At 50.2% G+C, this 23,147-nt stretch overlaps 1 protein-coding gene across 2 annotated transcripts in view; it reads left to right on the forward strand.

The window, feature by feature from the left end:
- CLYBL (citramalyl-CoA lyase) overlaps nt 1-10,135 on the forward strand; it is a 247,583-nt gene extending 237,448 nt beyond the window's left edge. For both annotated transcript variants that reach the window (XM_039532103.1, XM_039532109.1), the window contains exon 8: nt 9,406-10,135. In XM_039532103.1, the coding sequence (XP_039388037.1) occupies nt 9,406-9,501 (96 nt within the window). In that variant the 3' untranslated portion in view covers nt 9,502-10,135. The remainder of the gene's footprint in view (nt 1-9,405) is intronic.
- The last annotated feature ends 13,012 nt before the right edge of the window (nt 10,136-23,147 follow it).

Below are 23,147 nucleotides of genomic sequence, written 5' to 3' on the forward strand. Positions count from 1 at the left end.
CCTAAGCCATATGCTCTCAGAGCTCAGGGAGTATTAGTAGTAAATCACATTCTTCCAAGCCTCAATCTCTTGTCTCAGTTAGGTAAAAGGAAATAAAATACCACACTATCTGGGTTAAATGAAAGACACACAGAGCTGCAAGTTGTCTGAATACTGATAGTCTTAGAATCATAGAAGATTAGGGTTTGAAGAGACCTCAGGAGTCATCTAGTCCAACCCCCTGCTCAAATAGGACCAACCCCAACTAAATCATTTTGCCCAAATTGTTTCATTATCTTAACAGGGGTACATGTAGAACAAGAGAATTGAGAGAATAAACCCCTTTAGAATACCACATACTGTATGAGGGGTCTCAGTGTGCATGAGCAATTGTGCAACAATATCACCTTCTGGGATCTTTCTGGGGAAAAAAAAAAGGCAGGGGTGGAGGGGAGAATGGAACCACTCGCATGCAATTCTGTCCATCCCTGCCATAGTCAAGTCAACAAAACATTACGGTCAATTATATCTAAGATTGCTGGCATATTTAAAGGAGTCAGCGTGGATACCATCACTAAGAAAGGCCACCAAGTCCATTGTAGTCTCTATACTATACCCAGTTGTTTGAGAGGGATCAAGGAAACCTGAAGACTCCAGATTATATGAGAACTGTCCTGCACTACCTTCTCAATAACCTCGTAAAAACAGCAGTTTAGAGGCCAGGAATAATTAACAAGGTCAAAGTCCAAGATAGGATTTCTTGAGCAGAGGTCTAATGAAGACTTGTTGGATGGAAGGTAGCATTTTAATATCCTCCTTAAGGTAAGCATTGATTACCAGACCCAGTATCTCCCTGACTGGTTTTATTTTCCATGCCAAAAATAGGTCCAACTCACAGTTATTTTCCAAAGTTGCTCTAGGATCTCAAGAAGCTAAATTGATTGAAACTGAACCACAAAGGATTTTTGTCCCCTCCAGATACAGATTTGCTCTCAACAGAATGGCAATCCACTCTGAGTCCAGTCAAACTAACATGCAAAAAATGATGAGTATTTATGACAGTAAGAAATTTTTATGATGTTTCCGTGAGGTGGAAATCTGAATTTACCAAGCTATTTACCAAATCAAAGTATTCCATAGGGTGAAACTTTTTAGATGCTATTGTGATAGAGCAGAAAACCTTCACTTCCCCAAGAGCAAAACACTAAAGTCTTCTATCAGGAAATCTTTTAGTCTTGGAACGCAATGGACCAATACTGGATCTCTTTATGCTGCTCCATATATTTCATTTGTCACAAGTTAAAGAAACCTTTGAGGATGACATCATGTTGGGACAGAATATCCAGAAGCCACTGTACCAGTGTTCAAAAACCACAGACGGTCATAGTGTCCCACTAGACTGCCTGTAGAATGGCCTACCAATTGTACATTATTCTTTTTTAGAAACCACTGATATCAACTCAGGTCTATGTCTCCATGAATGGCATAATGAGATGGGTCCTCTGTCCTGATAAGAACAAACATAAACCCAAACTTATGTCAAACTGATGTGTTGTAAAGTTTAGTCCTGAATATCTCCAATGGCAACTCCACTGCGTCTTGACGCTTTATTCCATTAGTTTTTCCTAAAATGTCATTTAAATTGTCCCCCTGCTGCAAACATTTTGTTCCTTTTTGTTTTGACAGCAAGTAGGAGAATAAATTGCTCTCTGTCCTCTTTATAATATCCCTCTGCCTATTCGTAGTCTGTCTCTTTTGTCTCTGTATTATTTTAGACTCACCATGCTCAATTCTTTTTTTCACAGGCCTTATTTTCCAAACCTTGTCATTTTTGTTGGTCTCCTCTGAGAACAGGTCTCTCTTTTTAAAAAGTCCTTTCCAGCTTTGTTTCCCCTTGGTACCTGCTGAGTGTACCTTGCACTCCATCCTCCAAGTCACTTTGGGCTAGTGTTGTAGATCCACTAGCATCTCACTCGCCCCTGCACACTTGACACATAAATTACTGTTGTTTTTTAAAACATTTTATCTATTTGAGAGAATATAAAATTTCACTATAAATTCATTGAGCCCAAAAGTAGGCCCAGTTTACAGAGTAGGATGGGGCACATAAGCTCCAACAGGCTCTGTAGCATAGGCTATTCCCATTGCAGTCGAGGAACACTGGCCTGAGGTATAAGGATGTGAGGAGGGGGATATACCTGCTTTGCAGACATGATTTGTGGAGCTTCTCAGGAGACAGGGACGCCACCTAAATAATCTCCCTGTTCCCACCCACGCAGCCCTGTATGTATCAATAACCTTGTCCATCCCTCCTACAGCTGGAGCCGCAGAGGACTTAACAATTAGGTCAACCTCTGTGCAGCTCCAGTAGGCAGGGAGGGAGGGGAGTAGCCAAGTTGCCCCCCTTCTCTCTCTGTCTGAGTTCTGTTATAGACCTGTCAGCAAGGGAAATATCTTTGAGACGTGGAGGGCCATGCAGTCTTTCCCCAGCTGTTAGTCTGTTAGGGACAAACCATCTCCATTCCCCGTGAGTGGGACATCAAGGAAGAGCTGCCTATACTGTGCTCCCTGACATTTCCCAGAGCCTGAATGCCACATATGGCACTCAGGCTGAGCGGAGTCAGAGACTCCACCTTTGGGAAGGGGAACACATGCTACCCCTCCCCCAAGATCTGCTTTCACAGCTGGTCAACCCAGGCAGGATGAGGCGCTCCTGCAGCTTTGACGTGGTAGAAGCTGCTGGGTGCAGATCGAGTCCCATTCTTTGTAACAACACACCTTGAGAACATTAAAAATGTTGTTACTCTAATGAGAGGTTTTGGTAATGAAAATGGAATGTATGCTGTATTGTTTGAAATGGACATAGTAAAAGAAAGTCCAAAAAGGTCATATGACCCTACCTAAAATCTGTAGCCAACCACATTTCTCCTACGTCTGGCCACAAGACTTTTGGATAATCCTGTAAAATATACCCATGTTTAAATACTCTGGAAAGAAATAGGATATTTGTTTATGATGTGCAGATCATGGTGCTTTCATCATTTCACAGTCATTCATGATCTGACCGTGGCAGAATGACCCTCCTTTTCTGTTTTGTCTTGGTTTTCGTTTTTTTTTCCTTTTTGTTATTTTCCTTCCCCCTATTCCAGTGTAAGATTTATTTGAAATATTCTGGGAACTACTTTACTGAAGCTTTAGACACTTTCTGCTTTCCACAGATGTTATTAAATATCACTTCTGATAAAAGAATCACATCAACTCTCCAAAAGTGAGGTTTGGATAATCAGGAAATCCTGGGATGAATCCCAGGTTATAGAGCAGGTAGAGCTGAGGAAAAGGAGACGAAGAAGTGGGAGTGAGCCAAGGAAGTGAGCCATTTTGCAGAGAGCCCAATCCAAGGAGACGTTAAGTGTCCTCAAATACCATGGAAGTCAATGAGAATTGAGGATGCCCGGCCTTTGCAGCTGGCTCTCAGCACCTTAGAGGGTCAGGCCCTAAATCAGCCTAGCTAAAGTGCCTGAATGGGGAGTCAGTGATGTTCTGTGATTGGCAGAAAAGTAGCACACCACCAACCAGTTCCGACCCAGACACCAGTTCTGATGCTGGGAGCAGGAATAGTCTGTGTTGCATTCCCAGCTTGCCAGTTGGAAAATCCCATGTCAGACCTGCCAGCGTCGTTGCTTCCCTAGCTCCACACCCAAAAGACTTTGGAGCTGACAAAACTATGTTTCACAGCACTTCTTTACACTGCATACAGACTCTTCCCAGTGGGCCCAGAAGAGTGGTGATGTGAGCAAGTCTAGTACATGGTACGGCCAATCGGCAAATGAAAGTGTTGGATCAGGCATGTGTTGGGTGTAGTGCCAAAATAGCACCACCCATGGTGGGACATTTTCTTATAAATAAAATGGAAGTGTAACATCACCAGTTTTGACCAGTAAGGACATGGCAGTTAATTTCAGAGAAGGAAGGTGAACATTTTAGTGTATTTCCAATGGAAAAATGTTTTTAAAAAAGAGGAAATTTATAAACAGGGACTAAGGGAGAACAATAAAAACTAGAAAGATTGCACAAGTATGGAAACAGAAAAGCTGCCACGCTTGTGAAAGCAAGCAGAAAATGTCTGTTATCTGCTTAGAAATAGGAAAAAAGAGAAAGAGGATGATTTACATCCTGAAAGAAAACAATAGACTTTCTCTGCACACTGGAACTGAAATTGTATCACGTGTTTGCCTTACGTGCAGTTGGGCTCACTTTTTTAGGCCCTTGTTTCTGTGATCTTGTGGAGAGTCCAAGGTCCCTGTTGTGATGTGTGCAGGAATTCTGAACATATGTAGGGCGAGACTGTGACTGGCCCTTGCCTGGGTGTTCAGTAGGAGGAAGGAGTCAGGAGTCACTTCATCCTTCTCCCTCTTCTCACACAGCCCATGTAAAGGCCACCAACGGTTGCAATCATTGCATTCGGGACAGTGTTAAAACATGCAGTCTGGCCGTTGCATTGTAATCCTTTCAGGCTAGGGACCTTGAGTTATTCATCAATAATCACCATGCTCACCAGGGATGAGATAGCAGTCGTAAGCCTGCCCAACATAGCTGTAGTTCTGTCCCTAACAAAGTGCAAGAGATGTACAGGCAGAGGTGAAAGTAAGCTGGTACAGTCCGGTACAGAATACCGGCAAGAGCCAGTACGCCGTGCCAGACAGCACAGGCTTCCACGGCCAGGATTAAAAGGACTCTGGGCTCCCCGCAGCAGCAGGGAGCTCCACACCCTTTAAATCCTGCCCGCAGCTCCGGCGGACGGGCTGGGGTCGGGATTTAAAAGGCTCAGAGCTCCTAAATCCCACCCGCAGCTTCAGCGGCCAGGCTGGAGCCGGAATTTAAAGGGCTCAGAGCTCCCCCATGGGAGCCCCGAGCCCTTTAAATCCCAGCTGGAGCTGTGGTGGGGATTTAAAGGGCCTGGAGCTCCACGGCGGCCGGAGCCCCGGGCCCTTTAATTTGAAGCTGGGAGCCTTGGGTTGATTTAAAGGCCTTGGGACTCCCAGCCACAGCCGGTGCCCCAGGGCCTTTAAATCTTGAGAGGCCCCACCTCTTCTGGTTGAGGCCACGCCTTTTCCGGATGAGGCCACACACCCCTCAGGACTCTGGCAGTACCGGTAAATCCTGTAAATTACTTTCACCCCTGTGTACAGGTATGCATTTTATAAGCATGCACCTGAAGGCCTGTTTCTCCTCTCTGATCAGTTTTACCCACTGTAACTCCATTATCTTCACAGGTGTGAGAGGAGAATTAGGCCCTGAATTTTTAAGACTGTGTGCACTGAATATGAAAAAAAACACCTGAAATCTCCACAGAAAGTCACCATACGGCTTGAGTTCCTTGTGCCTAGAACTGGCGTCTCATCTGTATGAATTGTTTAAACAAAACTATATAATAGTTCTTAGGCTCCCAGTGTCCCACCCACTCCTCAAAAAGCCTGTGGTTGTAACCCATCACACAACTATAGCAAGCATAGTGTTGCAGGAAAGGAGAGGACAGAGGCTTATGGAAAGAGAGAGAGTAAGGGACTAGGGGATGCTATCAGAGGGATGCAGAGAAAGTGAGGACTCCAAAGGCTATTGAAGGGGAAAAGACTGAGAAATGCTCACATTCCAAGAGACATCTACACTGAATCTCCAAACCTTAAAGGTTTCCCCAGCACTATCACCAAGTGACCTTTTGGAATCTATTTATGCTAAAAATTACAAACTTATTTCACCCAGACACTGGGGAAAGACTGAATGGCTTATTCTGGCTCTGTCGAGGGTGTGGAATGTATCGTAGAACACGAGCAATCTGAAGCCTCACTTGTCACCAATCATTTAAGGATATTTCAATTCTTGCTAAAATTTTGATTAAGAATTGCATTCTGATAGAGCATTTTAACAACTAGAAAACTAAGTACAGGCTAGAAATGTGAGCTTATTAGGAATGTTTGCCAGTAAGGAGATTCAGATCTGGGACTAAATGTATCCCTAGTGTAACTTCACTGAAGTAAGTGTTTTTTATTAAAAAAAATATTGTTGTCTTTATCTTAATATGAAGGGAAATAAACAGACTTAAAAAAAAAAAGCAAATTCCATCTAGTGGAATTAGAAAGGCTAATGTAGGGTAATACCATAATTACTGGTATTGCCCGTCTGCAGAAAACTGGAGGTGGAAAGAGCTACGGTGAATAGAATATATTCAAACTGGTTGCTTTTTCCGGACTTTAGCTCACTATTGCAAATTAGCAGGAAGGAATTAAACCTCAGAGTGAATAAACAAATAAACCAGCTTGCTTCTGCTCCTGCTTCGTGTTGGAAAAACAGACATTTTCCTCTGGATGTATGTGTAGAATTCTGATTGATATCTATCAAAGTTATCTATGCACATTGAGAGGACAGCCCACCGAAAGCTGTCTTCCTGTTTTCATGTGCATCTGGGCTATTTTCTTGTTTTCCCTCTTTAAACCTCTAACCTATTATTTTAGTGATAACAGGGCAAGTGTGCTGTTTACTAAATTGGTCCCTTCTAAAAGAACACATAATATAAATCCAGTTATCACTGTTACGCTACATGCAAATTAATCTTTGGAATACTGACTTTTTTCCAAACTATTATTAAACTGACCCCTTATAGCAAAATAGATACCGTTGTAAGATAAGCTTTCAGTTAACAAAAATAGGTTTTGCATAAATTAGTACCTCGACCACTCCATAGCATTATGCTGAACAAGTAGTTAAATAATAAACTATAAATCTTTAAATGTTTGCTTCATTTCCAATTCTTGCTTTCAACAGTTGACAAACCTAAGTTATGGTTATCTAAGTATGTTCTTTTTAAAATAGCTAATAATGAAGCTGTAAATGACTGCAGTGTTGTTAATAGGAAGATCATGTATTATTTACATAAGGCCTACAGAGTTCTAGGCAATTTGTAGACATTTTTGAAGCATTTTTCATCTGAATTTCTGCTTGATTTGAATGATGATGTCCTCACCATCAACCCATTATTCACCAAATCCTGCTAAAATTCAAGGATAATGTACAGGATATGAAACCCTGAATAGAATAGAATAATTGGATTAATCGTTCAAAAATTAGTTGTCAACATATAGAATGATAATAAACTATATAAGTGACTGTGTCCAAGGATGAAATTTTGCAGTGTTATGCCCTAATTTGATGAGATATTTAATTCAATATTGCTTGAATGAGTTAAAGGTACGAGGCTGGGATCCACTGGAACAATGCATTTCCATAATCGCTTTTGGAAAATGCTAGATGTTATCATTTGGCTTGCTGGATTTCTCAATTTTCATTTTCAGTCTGTATATTGTATCTAGAAAATAATAAGCATTAGTTTGTTTCACTCTCAACTCCCCTGGCCTCCCCCAAACACAACCAGACAGAAATGTCTTTCCTCACTCTATCCCCTCCCTGGTGTTGCTCTCATTAGTCAAATCTAAAATGAGTTCATGGTCCTATATTGATTTCAGTGGGACTCCAAGTGCATGCAGCAGCAACACACACACACACGCCGCCCACTACACAACGCAGGACCAGCGTTTTATATGTAAGATCTTCAGGGAAGAGGCTACAGCCTTTAATTTGTTGCGTGAAATGCCCAGCTCACTTTTGGCCATTGTAAAAGGTAGAAATAATAATCCTGCTAGCTTGTTTTGTCTATGTACCAAAAAAAATGTCAGAAGTGCCTTTGACAAATGCAGGAAGCAGGAGTCCTGCAATATCACTTGGGGCTGTCTTGCTGCAAAGCTGTTTAGCTTCAAAATCCTATTTCTTCATCACAAAATGTTAGAATTTACTGATGGGTTTAATAAAATGAAAAGGAGATTAAAACATCCAAAATTGGGGGTGGGGTCAGGGTTGGGGCTCTTTAATACAAGGTTTCTTTTAGTTGAGATGTAACTACAGCTTGTTCATCTCATATTAACACTAAGTGTAAGCAGGGCCAGCTTTAGGAAGCACGGGGCCCGATTCGAACAGTTTCGACAGAGCCCCGGCAGGGATGACCCCCCCCCCAAAAAAGGTAAAAAAACGTGGGGCTTGTACTCACCGGGCAGCAGTCCGAGTCTTTGGCGGTGGGTCCTTCACTCGCTCCGGGTCTTCGGTGGCATTGAAGGACCTGCTGCCGAAGACCCAGAGCACTGCCGGGTGAGTAAAAATTAAAAAGGAGCCTCTAGCCAGGGAAGGAATTCTCGGCCACTTGTCCCACGCCCCAGCAGCTCTGCCACTGGGCGCGGGGTCCGATTCGGGGGAATTGGTGGAACTGGCCTAAAGCCGGCCCTGAGTGTAAGGAGCTAAGTACTGATAAAAATGAAAAGTTACTCAAAAATCTGCTCTGACTCTGGGATAGTCACTGTTCAGACACTCTTGGTCAATCCTGTGCAGAACATAGTCTGGTAAATTCTCCAATAGTGCACAAGAGTCAAATACAGCATGCTCCATATTGTTAGAAATCCATTCTCCAAACATGGACATAATCTGCTAGCCATATGGGAAGGAGGAAGAGGAGAAAGGAGCAATGCCAGCAGCTCTGGAACGGCAGCCCGAGGCCCTGAAAACTAAGGATCTTACCTGTGGAGCTCTAACTGGAAGAGATTTCCCCCAAAAAGTCTAGGGGCCAAGACGTCTATTTCAGTTTCCCCAAAGGGTAATCATGCCTCTCCACACTTGTAACTAGCTCTGTGTTCTACGTATGGAAAAATGTGATACCTGAGCACAGTATTGTTACGTTGCACTTTGTGAAATGAAAAGTGAAGGGGACTAGGTGTTGGTATCACTATTTGTCATAGCGGGAGAAAGAATTACTAGTAGGATGCTATAATTAGTTAGAAATCATCTAATCTGGAGCCTTGCTGAATGTAGACTAAGGCCCTTAGCTGTTCCAGCTCACTTTTGTGTGATGAGCGAGGATGGTCTGAGCTCTTCTATAAAAGGCTCCCAATCCTGTGCTGTTAGTTTATCTTCTTGTACCAAGCTTCCACTTCTTTTAGAGCTGGTAAGGGCTATTTTCCCATGTCAATACATATTGTCTGTGCTAATCGGCAGCATGCCCTAAAATTCACCTGTCCCACTATGTGAATCGTTTCTGCTCTCTGCCTGTTTTTCAGATTGGGAGTTAAATACACACGCTCTTTCCCACACAGTGTGATCAAGTGTGGTTTTTTTCCTCCTCCTTTTAACATTGAACTCCCCGCCTCTCCTCCCCCACCCCCTTTCCTTTAGTTTGGCTCTTTCTGAAGGCTATACAAGAAGAATCAGTTTGATTCATGTGGAATCTAATGTTCCTTGTTTTACAGATGGATGTAAAAAAAACAAACAAAGACCAAAATAACCTATCATTGTAAAGGTTCTTTCATGAAGTTTGTATTTTCTGTTTTCCAGGGAGCCTTTACTTTCCATGGAAGTATGATAGACATGCCATTACTGAAGCAGGCACAGAACATTGTTACGCTTGCCACAGCCATCAAGAAAAAATGATCTGTTAAATGAAGCTCTCACCATGTGGGCAGAGAAGCAGTTTTAAAGAACGACTTTGGGAAAATGTAAATACATCAGAGTTAAGCAGAACTCCATTTACATTTCTGCAAATCTGACATAATTTTTCTTGCCAGACGTGCTAATTACCACGACTATGTATGATTTAAATTAGTGCTCGCTCCAGTGCAGCCCAGTGTGCTCGTCCTCCTGGATCCTGGAGTGAAGTCATATTGCTGGGTGTCTGACATCACAATAACGATTACAAAGACAGGTTTATGACTTCACTGGGGATAGCAGCAACATCCGGGCTGTGATGAAAACAAGCTTTTCTAAAATAACAAATGAAACAAAAATCAGGTCAAATGCTTCTGTTTTGTCTGGGCTTTTCCCCGCCCCCATGATATCTGCGGCAGAGTAGAAGTCCTCTTTCGTAGGGCAAACTCATGCATAATTATTAAATAGGTGACACCTTAAAGATAATTAATTCATTCATTCATTCATTCATTATCTTTAAGGTGCCACCGGACTTCTTGCTGTTTTTATTAAATAGTTGAAATTGTTATGAAAATCATTTAATATCTGTGTGGGCTTCTCCCCCTCCTATAAATGTACAACAGTCATTAAAAAATGAATATACCATCATGCGAGACTCCTGATTTCTTTTTTTTAAGTGGTTGCTATTCAGACCATTTCCTCCTGGAAACGTACAGAACGGGATGGGTTGGACGGCAATAAACGTGTCGAGTTTTCGAAGACACAGTGCAGCAGAACTTGTGCATATGGTCTCGAGTCAGATTTGCATCACATTAGAGATACCGCTACAGGTCATATGGGCCGTGTGGTTAACGGGCTTAGCAAAGCTGTTTTGAAGAGGTTAACCCAGCTTGTAGTAAGGGTAAATAAACATAACAACCAGCCATTGTTCTCTATTCAGCATGTACTCTTATATCGACGGCTAAAGGGTATTGAAGCTGCAGAGGATCAACTTGTGGTTGCCAGAGGACTCCAATGAAGTTTGAAACACCAACAATCAGAGATTTTGTTTCTGTTCCTCATTAAATCATGAGCCTTTGTGTTCGGACCATGAACGACTGTTCTTTAAGAAATTACCAGAATGGGAAGTTTTAAACTCTGCACCACCCTTTTCATGACCTACACAGCAGCAAGGCTGCTGCACTTAGACAAACCCCGCGGGGAAGGCTGTTCTGTTTATTTAAATTTGTAAATAGAAAACAGTTGTTTTTAGATTCATTTTTCACCGCCTCCATCGCCCGTTTACTGCTGGAGCGGGCGGGCACCGCTGCGTTTTCCTCCCAGATGCTCGGGGCTTTGCCCTTCCCTGGGACTGGGAAGCTCCCCCCACCCCCGAAACATGTTTTTAATGCGGTGTTGGTGTTTAAGCGACTGTCTCGGGGCGGTGCAAAGCCCGGCCGGGGAGCGGCTCCGATCGCTTCAGCCCCCAGCCCGTGCCCAGGGAGGGGGCGCCTGAGCCGGTGGCTGGAAAGGGCCGGGCCGGAGCAGCGGCCAGAGGCGGAAATGCCAGACCCAGCCCAGTCCGCTCTCCGGGCGCCCCGCCTCCCTGCGATCCGGGGGGATCTGGGGCGCTGCAGCCCGGAAGCGGGAGCAGCCCCAGGGCGGCGCCCTGCTGGGGACACGCTGCCCCCCCCCCCAATCCTGCCGGGCCCAGGGAGCCCAAAGGCCCCCGGAGCCGGCTCAGCCCCCAGCCGCCGCGCTGCGATCCTTGGCCGGGCCGGGGGGAAGTAACCCGGCTGCTCCCGGAGCGCCGCGGGCCCAGCCCGGGAGCTGCTGGCCGGGGGAGCGCTGGGGCGCCCGGTGCTCCTAGGGCCCAGCCCCGGCTCGGTGCAGCCGCGGGGCTCCGCGCTCTGCACCGGGGCTGCCTCTGGCTCCTCCCCAAACCCTCCTGGCGGCCGGGCTCGTCCCCGGCCAGCCCCGCGGCTCGGGCCACTTCTCCGGGCTTGGGGCGGCCTGGGCCGCCATGGACCGAACCCGCCTGGCTAAGCCGGGGCACAAGCCGGGCTGGGCGCAGGGTACCGGGGCTCCCCATCCCCTCCCCCGCTGGGCCGGAGACACGGGCAGTGGCTGGAGCCCGGGGCTGGAATCGCTGCAGAACAAGCCCCGGTGCGCGCGGAAAGGGGCTGCAGGTGCCGGGGCTGCTGTTCTGCAGGCAGCCGGGGAGGGATCAAGCCCGACCTGCTTAGGGAGGGAGGCGACAAAACCACAGCGACCTCCCTGCCCCTGCCCCTAAGAGAGGGGGCGAGTGGGGCAGGCTGGAGGGAAAGAGCCTGGCCCTGGGCAGATGAAGGGACACAGAAACCTGCCAGTGACACAGGCCCCTGTCCTGCAGGGCCCGGGAGCTGCCTGGGGTGACAGGGCCAGTCCAGACGCTTGGGGAGCTGCGGGTGGCGAGCTGGCTGGGGATGGTAAAGTGCAAGGCCTGGGCGCTGGCTGGGAGGTGATAGAGCCAGTCCAGGGGAAGGCAACATCTGGGGCAATAGAGCCAGGCCAGAACCGGCAACTGCAGGCTAGGGCACTGGCTGGGAGGTGATAGAGCCAGGCCAGGGGAGAGGGAGCTGCAGGCCAGGGCACTGGCTGGGAGGTGAGAGAGCCAGGCCAGGGGAGGGGGAGCTGCAGGCCAGGGCACTGGCTGGGGTGATCGAGCCAGGCCAGGGCACTGGCTGGGAGGTGATAGAGCCAGGCCAGGGGAGGGGGAGCTGCAGGCCAGGGCACTGGCTGGGGTGATAGAGCCAGGCCAGGGGAGAGGGAGCTGCAGGCCAGGGCACTGGCTGGGAGGTGATAGAGCCAGGCCAGGGAAGGGGGAGCTGCAGGCCAGGGCATTGGCTGGGGTGATCGAGCCAGGCCAGGAGGGAGCTGCAGGCCAGGCACTGGCTGGTGATCGAGCCAGGCCAGGGCACTGGCTGGGAGGTGATAGAGCCAGGCCAGGGAGGGGAGCTGCAGGCCAGGGCACTGGCTGGGGTGATAGAGCCAGGCAGGCCAGGGCACTGGCTGGGAGGTGATAGAGCCAGGCCAGGGGAGGGGGAGCTGCAGGCCAGGGCACTGGCTGGGGTGATAGAGCCAGGCCAGGGAAGGGGGAGCTGCAGGCCAGGGCACTGGCTGGGGTGATCGAGCCAGGCCAGGGCACTGGCTGGGAGGTGATAGAGCCAGGCGAGAGGGAGCTGCAGGCCAGGGCACTGGCTGGGGTGATCGAGCCAGGCCAGGGGAGGGGGAGCTAGTGGCTGGTCCCTCTCCTGGCTCTGAGCCCCTGGCTCTGACACTCCCCGCTCCATGCAGACTCGCCCTTTTCCCGCTAACACCCCCCCGCTGCCCGGCCGCTCTGCAATGGCTGCAGCCCCGCGGCGCACCGGACCGGGGGCGGGGGCTAGGCAGAGCCGCAGGGGGCCCGCAGAGCTGCAGCCCGCGGGGCAGAGCCCGAGCAAAGCCTCGTCCAGCTGCCCCGCGCTAATCGCGCCCCCTGCGGAGAGGGGCGGCGCTGGGTTGGGCCGAAGAGCAAAGGCCGCTGCCCGGCGGGATTCCCGCCCCTCCTTGGTGCGGGCCGGTCTATCACCGCGCCGGGCGCTGGAGGCTAATCTGATTAATTACAGACTACCTGCCTCGAGGCCGCGGAGCAGCCCCTTGCCCCCCCCACCCCGTTATGAATTCTCGGGTGAGCCCATTCCGGGTAATACTATTGCACCATTAGCCAAACTAATGAGACACAATTACTTAGACAATGAGCGGGGACAAGCCGGCGCGGCGGACAGCGGCGCTTAGCCGCGCAGATTGCTTGAATAAATCATCAGGTGCAGTGCGAGGCGGGCTGCAAAGCCCTGGCCCAGGAAAATGAAAACGAGAGATCTTTTTTTATCGGTTTGCATAATTTTTTCATTAATCTCAATAGGACCCGTGCGGTGCAGATTGTTTTAGTCCCTTAACACCTCGCCTGGGGGGAGGGGGAGATCAAACTAATGGCTTCTCTGTTTTACTGGAGGCTTAATGACAATCGGTGACAACCTCATTTTGCTGCACGGAGGCGCCTCTCGCTGCGCGCGGGCACTAAGCGCGGTGCCCGGGGAGCCCGGCTGGCGGCGGGCTCGGGTGAGCCAGGCCGGGGCGTTTGGAAACACCCCCCGCCCGCCGCCGCCTCTAGCCCCCGCGCGTACATCGCTCCCAGGCGCTCCCCCCAACTTCTTCGGCCAACCCCGCGGCCCAGCCGCGGCTGCTTCGCCCCCAGCCGCTTGCACTGCAGCTGCTCGGTTTAGTAACTTCATTTCATGCCACCTTTCCAGAGAACTCAACGCTGCAAATTTTTCCATCTCTTCCCGGTGAGAAGAGACTGGTGCCCACCGACTGCTGCCGGCCGCGGTTCTGCGGCTTCGGTTCCCCCGACAGGAAAATCCGGCTCCCACTTCGCTTTGTAAGGGGCTTTCTCCTTATAGAAAATGCGCTTTGATTTCACTTCACTTTGGGAAGCGTTAAGTGGTTTCCGGTTTTTTTCCCTTTCTCTCTGCCTCGCGCTCGGGAGGCAAGTGATGAAACAAAACAGACCGTAAGATGAGCAGCGGGATTTGGTGCATATTAATGCCAGTAAAGGGCACCTAATGGGTTTGTAGCTGCAGAGCGCTTGGGCTGGGGGCTGGAACCGCAGCCCTGCCCCAGCAACCCCCCGGGAGCTTTGCACGTTGGAATTAGGGGGGAGGGACCGAGTCGTTCCCCGGGCACCGCGCTGACACCCAAAGCGCCTCTCAGCCCCTCTCGCAGCGCTCCGGCGTAAAGGGGACCCGGGCAAACCGGGACAGCGGTGACTTTCCGGTGCAGGGTAGCGCCTGGCTGCCGCCGCGCACCGCTCACATCCTAGCAACGAGCAGGGCGTTTGCCAGAGGCTGCGGGCCGGGGAGCGCAGGCGGCGAGGGGGAAGCAGCTCGCCAGGTGTTCCCGACGCTGCTTCTCCCAAGCCGCCGATTGACATGGGCAGGGATTTTTTTTGACCGCTTCTAAGAAAGCAGCGGCTGGGTCCCTCCCCCGGCACAGCCCCAGCGGGCCTCTGCGCCAGGGGCCGCCCGGCAGTGACCCCCCCCCCCCAAGCCCGGCCCGGGCTCGGGATCCCGCCGCGGAACCTGGCAGAGCTTTAACGCGCGTCAGCGACGCCGCTTTCCCCTGCCCAGAGCTCCGCGCCTCGAATCCGGAGCAGCGCCCCTTCGCCGCCCGGGCTAACGCAGCGGGGCCCGCGCCGGCGTGTTCGGCCTTTGAACGCCGCTTTGCGCGGGGCTCACCCTGGACAGTCCCTGGAGCGGAGCAACCAACCCAAACGCCTTCGGATCTGAGCTCTCCGCCCGGGCCGCGCCGCAACGGGGCCGGGGGAACTGAGACGCCAGGAACAGGCTGGGCGGCCCCAGCCTGGCCAGACACCTCGCGTTGTGTCCGGCCCATCCCATCGCTGCACAGCTCGGGCTCTGCCCCGCACCCGCCGCCGCCAGGCTGCTTCCCAGCCTGCCCAAGACTCGCTCCAGCGTTTTAGGGGCCGGGCACAAAACCAGCTGTTCGGAGCCTGGAGCCCCAGCTCCGGTTTGGTTCTGTGTCCCCCGCCCCCCGGAGCACATGGGCCTCGTGCACCCATAGGGCTGATGGGGACAAGCCGGAAAGCAAACGAATCCAATGGCCACGTCTGGCCTGCGGGCTGGTCTAATGGGGGCAGGGACCGGTTCAGGACTGGCCAGCGGGGGAGTTTGTGAAGTCAGAGAGCTGGGCCTGGAGCCCAGCCAAGGGGTAATTCCGGAGCCAGGCTGCACTGAAAGGGGGCAGGGAGAGTGAGTTGCTTTTCAAGGGACAGACGGAAGCGGTAGCCCCCAGATGTGACTTAGCGCGAGGTTAGTTGGATTGGGAGGAGCCCGGTTTTTAGTAGAGCGTCCTCCCTGGGTAGGCAAAGACCAGACGCCTTTTTTGCTAGTCAAGGCTGAATAATTGTGTGTGTGTGACACTCAGAACAAGGGACACCCCCGCTCCCCAAGAATTCAAAGACTGGCAGCTACACACCCTGGCCGGCTGGCCAGCACCTGCGCTTGCCTGTTCACTGAGGACTGGTGCCAACCTGCGGAAAGCAGAAGGCCTTGGGGCAAGAGGGCAGGTGGGCTTGGCACTGCCTTGGCTCCCCTTCTGGGCCAGGATGAGCAGCAAGACCCTTCCTGGGCAAAGTCTAGAGCAGTGAGTCGCAACCTCTGTGGCCTCAGGGCCCATTTGTCAAACTCTGATGGCCTGTGGCAAACCAGGAAATAGCTTGAGTGAGAAACCATCTGGCTTACTAACCATTTCTCACCCACACTTTCTAATCACCACATGAAGGTGATAAGTACGAAATAAATACACCCTGTGTACCCCAGCAGCAGATCCCAGGGCTCCTGTCCCCATTCGAGGTGTTGTAATCTGCAGGGCTGCTGAGGTTTGGCCTGGCCTGGCCATCTGGCACATGAGGCTCACAGCCCCACTCACTCAAATGTGGTGCACTCAGCCCCTGGCAGCATTACAGGGGCAGTTGGGCCAGACCCGAGCAGCCCTGCGACCCTGTGCACAAGGTTACAAGGCCTGGAGCTGAGCCCAGCCAGCCCCTCAGGAGCTGCCTTTATGGTGTGAATGCAGGGCGGGCTCTGAGAGGTCCCAGTAAGCCTCCAACCCACCCTCAGGGACTGGACCCAACCTCCCCAGGTCTCCCATGCAACCCTTTGACACATTTTGGGGATCCAATTTTGGGTGATGCCCCATGGGTTGAGAAGCCCGGGGCTCCAGGCTCTGCAACAGAACTGTCCTGCACACTAATTCATCCCCACTGATGTGAAGATGCCAGCTTGAGAGAGAGGCTGCCTCCACAGGGGAAAGGGCCGAGTTACTGGAGTCTGGGACTGATGGGTCCCTGCAAGCCAGAGTCTCTGGCAAATCTGTTTCAGGAGCCCAGGAGTTAGTGGCAGGGCTCTTAGGCCACCCCGCTCCCATGCGGGCTTGGTACCAACAGCACATTTCTTTGCCTGGCCACTCTAGGGGCAGGAGGAGAGCTATGGTGTGAGGCAGCTGGACCGGTTTAAACAGAGATGTTCAGGTTGCTGCTGGCTTTCTAGTGTGCCGGCTTGTGTCTGTGTGTCTGTCGGTCTGTCTGACTGTAATGGTGGCAGATCAAAGGCTGCCCCATGTCCCGTGGAGCCCAGGACAATCCCACCCCTTTGTCTGCTGTTGCTAGGAGCCCAGGAAACTAAGAGAAAGTGTAAGGAGCATGTTAATCAGACTCGTTACAGTACAACAATAACATCTCTCTCTGACAGCCAGCCCAGAACCCCCAAACGCCCCCGTCAGGCACTGGCACCAGCGGCACCTGCGCTGGAGAGGCCAACCTGTGCAGAGCACCGTGATTTGCTCGGGGCTGTCACACTCACGCCTCTCCCATCCCCAACGGTGATCACCCTGTCCCCATTCCCCACAGCAGATGCCATGTGACAGCCTGAAAGTGCCAGGCTCTCTTCCATGGGGCAACCTAACCACTCAGCATCGCCTCTGAGTTCAGCCTGTGGGGCCTTTCCCTGGGTGAAGGGGACGAGCTGGAAGGTTCCCCCTTAGCCTCAGCGCCAGAAGAGGGTGTAACACTTAGCATTTGAGTGAACTTTCCGGAGGGAGCAGCAATTTCAGAGTCTGCGGCGGGGAGCGAGCCAGCGCTGAAATGCCCCTTGGGTTTGTCATGTACCAAAGCCAAAGGAAATCTGCTAGTAATGAAAAGAATGCAAAGTTTTACTCACACTAGTGTCCTGCGAAATGCAAAATGCTCTGTGACAGTATCATGGGGCCCCATCTGGGTTTGGGGCCTGTAGGCACTCCTGGAATACAGCACCGCTGCTGCTGCCAGTAGTAAGATTAGATCAAGCACTAGTCAGCAGCTCCCAAAGTAAAGCTTGCCTCTAGCGCACACACAGCTACAATACCTGGATAACACCTTACAATGACCTAGGCTACATTTACTAAGTGTGGTAAATTAACACTGCCAACCAGAACAACCGTGATGTTTGGCATGCTTGATTTTTGACTGCTTGACTTGTGTGCTTTAGTTTGGGAGCATTTTGGCCCAAGGCTTTTATGTTTGTGAAGCACCTTGCAGCAAACAACAATAATTGTATACCTGTGCCTGTGGTATTTAAGGCCACAGATCACATTCATGCAGCAGTGAGGTTGCAAATGTCTGCATACATCTTTGGATCTATTTTGATTACCAAGTTTTGTCGGAAAGAATGCCATGACTTAGAGCTTTGATACAACTTCATATGGAAATAGTCCCTGAGGAACAGGTAACCCTCTGCTTAGTTGAGGAGGAGAGGCAGGGTCTGGGAAAAGACATTTTTAAAAAGTTATATGTGGTTGTAAAATCACTTCCCAGCATGCTCAAAGGCCCTTTTTTAGCAGTCTTATGAACTCCCACCCCTTTTGTGACATCATTCGAGGGAAGGGTGTGAGAAGAAGTCTCTCTGCCCACCCTGCGGGCCTGAGAGCTGCCAAAGGGACCGTTTGCACAACAGAGATCCAGCCAGTGGTTCTCAGCCACGGGTATGCATTCCCTGCAGGTACATAGAGGTCTTCGAGGGGGTACATCAATTCAGCTACATCAGTGTGTCTCAGCCGGGAGGTCACAACCCCAGGGGGTATGGGATGGGTTTTGGGGGGTTGCAAGTGCAGGGCCGGTGTTAAGGGTGGTTAGCAGAGCAATTGCCTGGGACCTCCATGCCACAGGGGCCCCCCTGCACGGTGGGACTCGGGCTTCAGACTCCTGAAAGGGGACACTAGCCTGCAGAAATATCACACCCATGGCCCAGCACTTGTGAGCTGTATTAGAACTAGCACAGTGTGTCCCTAGTGTAATTCAGCTCAGGCTTTTGCAGCCCCACGTCACCAAATGCGGCTCTGACACTGTGGACAAATTCATTTCGTGCTGTACTGTCTGTCTTGGGAAAAATACCCTACATTAAAGGCAAACCCTATTCATGTAATATTAGCGTTTTGCAATGCTGATTAAAAGGCAAGAAATCTGAAAGTTAGAGCTGCCACAAGGTGCATTTGCTTCATGTTGCATGAAGAGAAGCTAGTTTGCTTGGTTTTTTTCTTTGTTTTGTATTTAATAGATACCCAATGTGCATAGACCCCCCCTCCCCCGACCCTTTGCACGGTGGGGGTGCTGAGAGCCATTGAACCAAACTGTAAACCCTCTCTATGATGGAAACCACTTCAAGCCAGGGGATGCGGCAGCACCCTCGGCACCCCTAGTTCCAGCATCTGTGATGGGGTGTGCAGGTTTATGGCTGTATGCAGCGAGAGGAAATCTTTCTGCGGGAAGCTCCATTTGCTGGAGATGTACAGGCCAGTCTGCTCTGGCTCCCTTCTTATAGGCGTGTGCGTGTGCTTGTTTTTGTTAGTTAACATTTAATTTGGGGGAGGGCACATAAGCTTTTTTTGATTGCCTCCTCAGCTATAAATTACCGCACACTGGGCTAGATTTGCCCTTGGAAGTAAGCACAATTGAGAGCAGGGCTGAGGGGACAGGGGAGAGGGGCCCCAAGGCCCTCACCCTGTGTATTGAACCTGAGCAGGAGGCCTCCGCTGTGCCCCAAAAGCTGATGAGCACAGACAACAACAACTCGGATTGTTACATTGCACTGACTGTTTTTGCAGCAGCACTTTAGGCATCTCCCCCACCCCCCAACAAATACATTATTTCATGTAAGAATGTTGTTTGAAAAAATACACCAACACTGGCGGCTCCTTGCACAACAAGTCTGCCAGCAGCAGCCCTGAAATCATTTCAGGCCCTTTTTTAACGTTAATTTATTCATTTACACTTACAAGTTTGTGGCGCTCAATAACCATATGTGCAGCTGCACAAATTGCATATCACTCGGAGGACCCTGCATGCCATTTTGTTTCAGTTAGCAGAGCTGGGAAGATAGGTCCAAAACACACAGACGGCATTTCAGCCCAATCCTATTTTCTTTGCATTCCCCAAATTCCCAGTGAAGTTTCAGGAGGAGCCGACAGAGCTAAGTGGGCACCAGTTTCCCACTTGTCCAGCAAACTAGCTAAGCTTTTCTCCTTTGGGTGCTTGCAATTCAGTCCACAGCATAAAAGTGACTTCATAGAACCAGATGATCTCCTCCCATGGGAAGGGGAATTCACTCTGGAATTGTTGGGAGTGACCATCTAGGTTCATCATTTTTGTCTGGAGCAATGGTGCAATCGCTCGGATGGATGAGGCGTGGCCCGTGTCCCTGAAAACCAAGGATGCCCCTGCTTCCAGAGCTGATTCCTGTTGGCTTTTCACAAAACATTGTTTTGTCATGATTCTGATGAACACTGCAGTGTGGTCACCTGAAGAAAGCTGGCCTCAGGCTGGCTGAATCCATTGCACAGCCACTCCCTGCCAAATCCGTCAGATGTTGCTGGCCAGCCTTCCCCCATCCATGCAGCCTCCCAGCGAGCACCTCTCTGGGACCTGATTTCCCCCCACACAGAATCAGCTCAGTGAAGAGTTAGAGAATCTCTGAGCCGTGCTGCAATTGGTGAGTTTCGCAGCCCCTCAGCTGCCCAGCTGGCTGTGGCAAGGCACAGACCATAGGACTAAGACTGAACGTGACAGAGAAAGAACAAGTGTGGCAGCGAGTGAGGGGAAGCTACCCTGGAGGGTGAGACAGGATTGAAGGATGGAGAGGGAGAGGCCAAAGGAGCAGAGAAGCAAGAAAAGAAAAGGGAGAAAACAGGAGCCAAACATGTAGAAAATGTAAGGCAGGTAAGCAGCTTTCTCTTCTCCTCACCCCCCACTGGTACATTCTCCTGTGCCTGCCTCTCTAGCTCCCACCAAAATATCCATCGCAGTGTCTTGTTCCTCACCTTGAAAACATGCTCACACTATGAGACTGTCATGGGCCTCTCCCACCCGCAGCATTTTACTATCCAATTGCTGAGGGCTTGTGCCTTTTCATATCCCGTCTCCCCACGTCCCCTACATCTTTTCTTACATGGTCACACTCCTTCCTGGAGGGGTGGAGGAGCAGTGTGTGTGGCCGCCTAAAACACACCCATGTTCCCAATACAGGGCCGCCCGGGGGGGGGGGAAGTGGGGCAATTTGCCCCAGGACCCAGGCCCTGCAGGGGTTCTGCAAGCCACTCTGGGTTTTCGGCGGCACTTCAGTGGTGGGCCCTTCACTCGCTCCGGGTCTTCGGCAGCGGATCCTTCAGTGCAGCAGAAGACTTGGAGCGAGTGAAGGACCCGCTGCTGAAGTGCTGCCGAAGCGTTGGAGTGCCGCCCGGTGAGTACAAGCGCCGCAAGTGGCAGAGAAAAAAAAAAGCCGCAATCGGCAGCACTTAGGCTGCTCTACTGCCGCCGCTTCCTTCTTCAGCAGCGGGTCCTTCCCTCCGAGAGGGACCCGCCGCTGAATTGCCGCCAAAGACTCGGCCCTGCCCCAGGCCCCCTGAATCCTCTGGGTGGCCCTGTCCCAATAGCTCAGGACAGCCCTGTGGCTAGCCTGCCTGCTGCAGGACTTGCCAGGCCCAGCGCTAAGGAGTTGTGTGGCCAAAGACTCCTCCATGATGGCGCACTACCTGCCCTCCAGAGGAGGAGAAAGGCCAAACCGCAATTAATGCTGAAACTGTGAGCATTCCACGCCATGGGCAATTCTTCAAGGGGCCATAATGTAGAACAACTGGCCTGTGACTGAACCCCTTGGCCACACAAAAATCCAGCCACTCCCGACCAGGTCATGTTGCCACTGAGAGGCATTCACAGACTAGTGTGAAGAAGTGTGCAAAGCCACCTGTCTGGGCTTACCAAAGGATATGGCTGGTTTTATGCAGGGTTCACCCTCTATGACCACAAAGCAGCTGATCTGTAGCATAGAAATTAATAATGGTGCAAGAAATAGATGCTCCCTTGCCCATCCTCACACAGAACTCCCACGAACGCCAGTTACAGAGGTAACATGTAAAAGGCCGACAGAATATAGTCTCACTCCAATAACGACACTCCCCTGCTATAGTAATTTTCATCTGCGCTTCTCAGAGGCCTTCACAAACATCAGTAAATCAATCCTCAAGCCTCCCTGTGGAGCAGGGCTCATCCTTTCCATTGTACAGATGGGAAAGCACAGAGAGGTTAAGAAACTTGCCAAGGTCCCTCAGGAAATCTGTGGGAGACTTGGGACTAGACCCCAAAAGCTTGACCTTCAGCCCCCCCCCCCCCCCGCACTAGCCACTAGAGTAACCTGTCTCCTCTATTCGCTCACAAAATCTCTTTCAATGATGTAACTTTAGCGATTCCTTCATGGGACCAGATTTCAGAGCTTGCTGACTTGTGCACAGCCACGTAACTAGGTTTAGAGATGGAGGCTCTTTCCCTTAGTCATTCCCGTTTTGCTGCTGTGGCTCCGGAACTAGCCTTTTTCCTGACAAAAATACCTAATATGGGACAGTTACCAACACTAGTGGAAATTGTCCTTGTGCAGCAGAATGGTCTTCAACTTGTGTTATTGGGACAGTGACAAATTACTCTGCAGCTGGCTGTTAGCTTCCATTTACCAGGCAGTCAGCTGTATCTCTTCCGTTACTGACATTAGTCAGTGCAGATTTAGACTTTGCCTTATGTTAAAGTGGAGACCCTATTCCACACGGCTCGAACATCAGTGACTCAGCGATAAATCCAATAGCACCAGCCACAGTGACCTGACCTCTTCCTGTCACTGCAGTTAAGGCTCTGCCAATGTTTATAATCTATAAGGCTCTTGTAGAATATAGCCCAATAACAAACCCACTACAGGCTAAAACTTGTTTTACAAGGAGCAAACATTTCTTTCTTCACTAAGGCACAGGCAGGAATACTCTTCCAAAAACATTAAATCACTAACCTTTTGGCCACTCTCAGTCTAACGTTGTGTTTATTTGATGAGGCCTGGTCTAGCCATTAATTGTTGGTAGTCTCTTAGGTGATTTATGTCATGGTTTTATCTACGATAAGCTGTATAATGTTGAGTCAGTAGAATTACAAAGTGCTTTGGGGGCATTGCTGGATGTGAAAGGCGTTATCCAAATTGAAATGCATTCTGTTCAGAGCAGTGGCCTGGGTGGCCAGGTGGCAAGAAGCACTTTTCACCATGGACAAACTGTGAATTGTATTTGGAATTAAGTTTTTTGATTAAAATCTGCATTGCTGAGACTCCTGCTGGTGGCCACCATTTTTCTGAAAAGTGACATCGTTGCTGGCACTGATACTATGAGAGCTCAATATCACAGACTGTAAATCAATTCCCTAGTGCTGTTTAGAAATCAGAATTTTAGAGTGAGTATTAAGGGTCAGCTCCTGCATTCTCTGCATACTCACATGGCAGCCGGAGTGCGGCGTGTTCAAGGAATACAGACTTGGGTCCTTGCATGTTTTAATGAGTAAAGTTATCTGCTGCATATAAGGAGGAAAACAGTTTTTAAAATGGATGTTAAGACACACTATTGCTGATGTCACAGTTTATGTCATTTTTCAGCAAGCTGTTAGGTACCAGCAGGAGACTCTGTGATCCCAATCTGAGTTCACAGCTTGTGGACCGATCACCCAAAACTCCCACTGAAGT

The sequence above is a fragment of the Mauremys reevesii genome, linkage group 1 (assembly GCF_016161935.1).
Source record: "Mauremys reevesii isolate NIE-2019 linkage group 1, ASM1616193v1, whole genome shotgun sequence".
NCBI lineage: Eukaryota > Metazoa > Chordata > Testudines > Geoemydidae > Mauremys > Mauremys reevesii.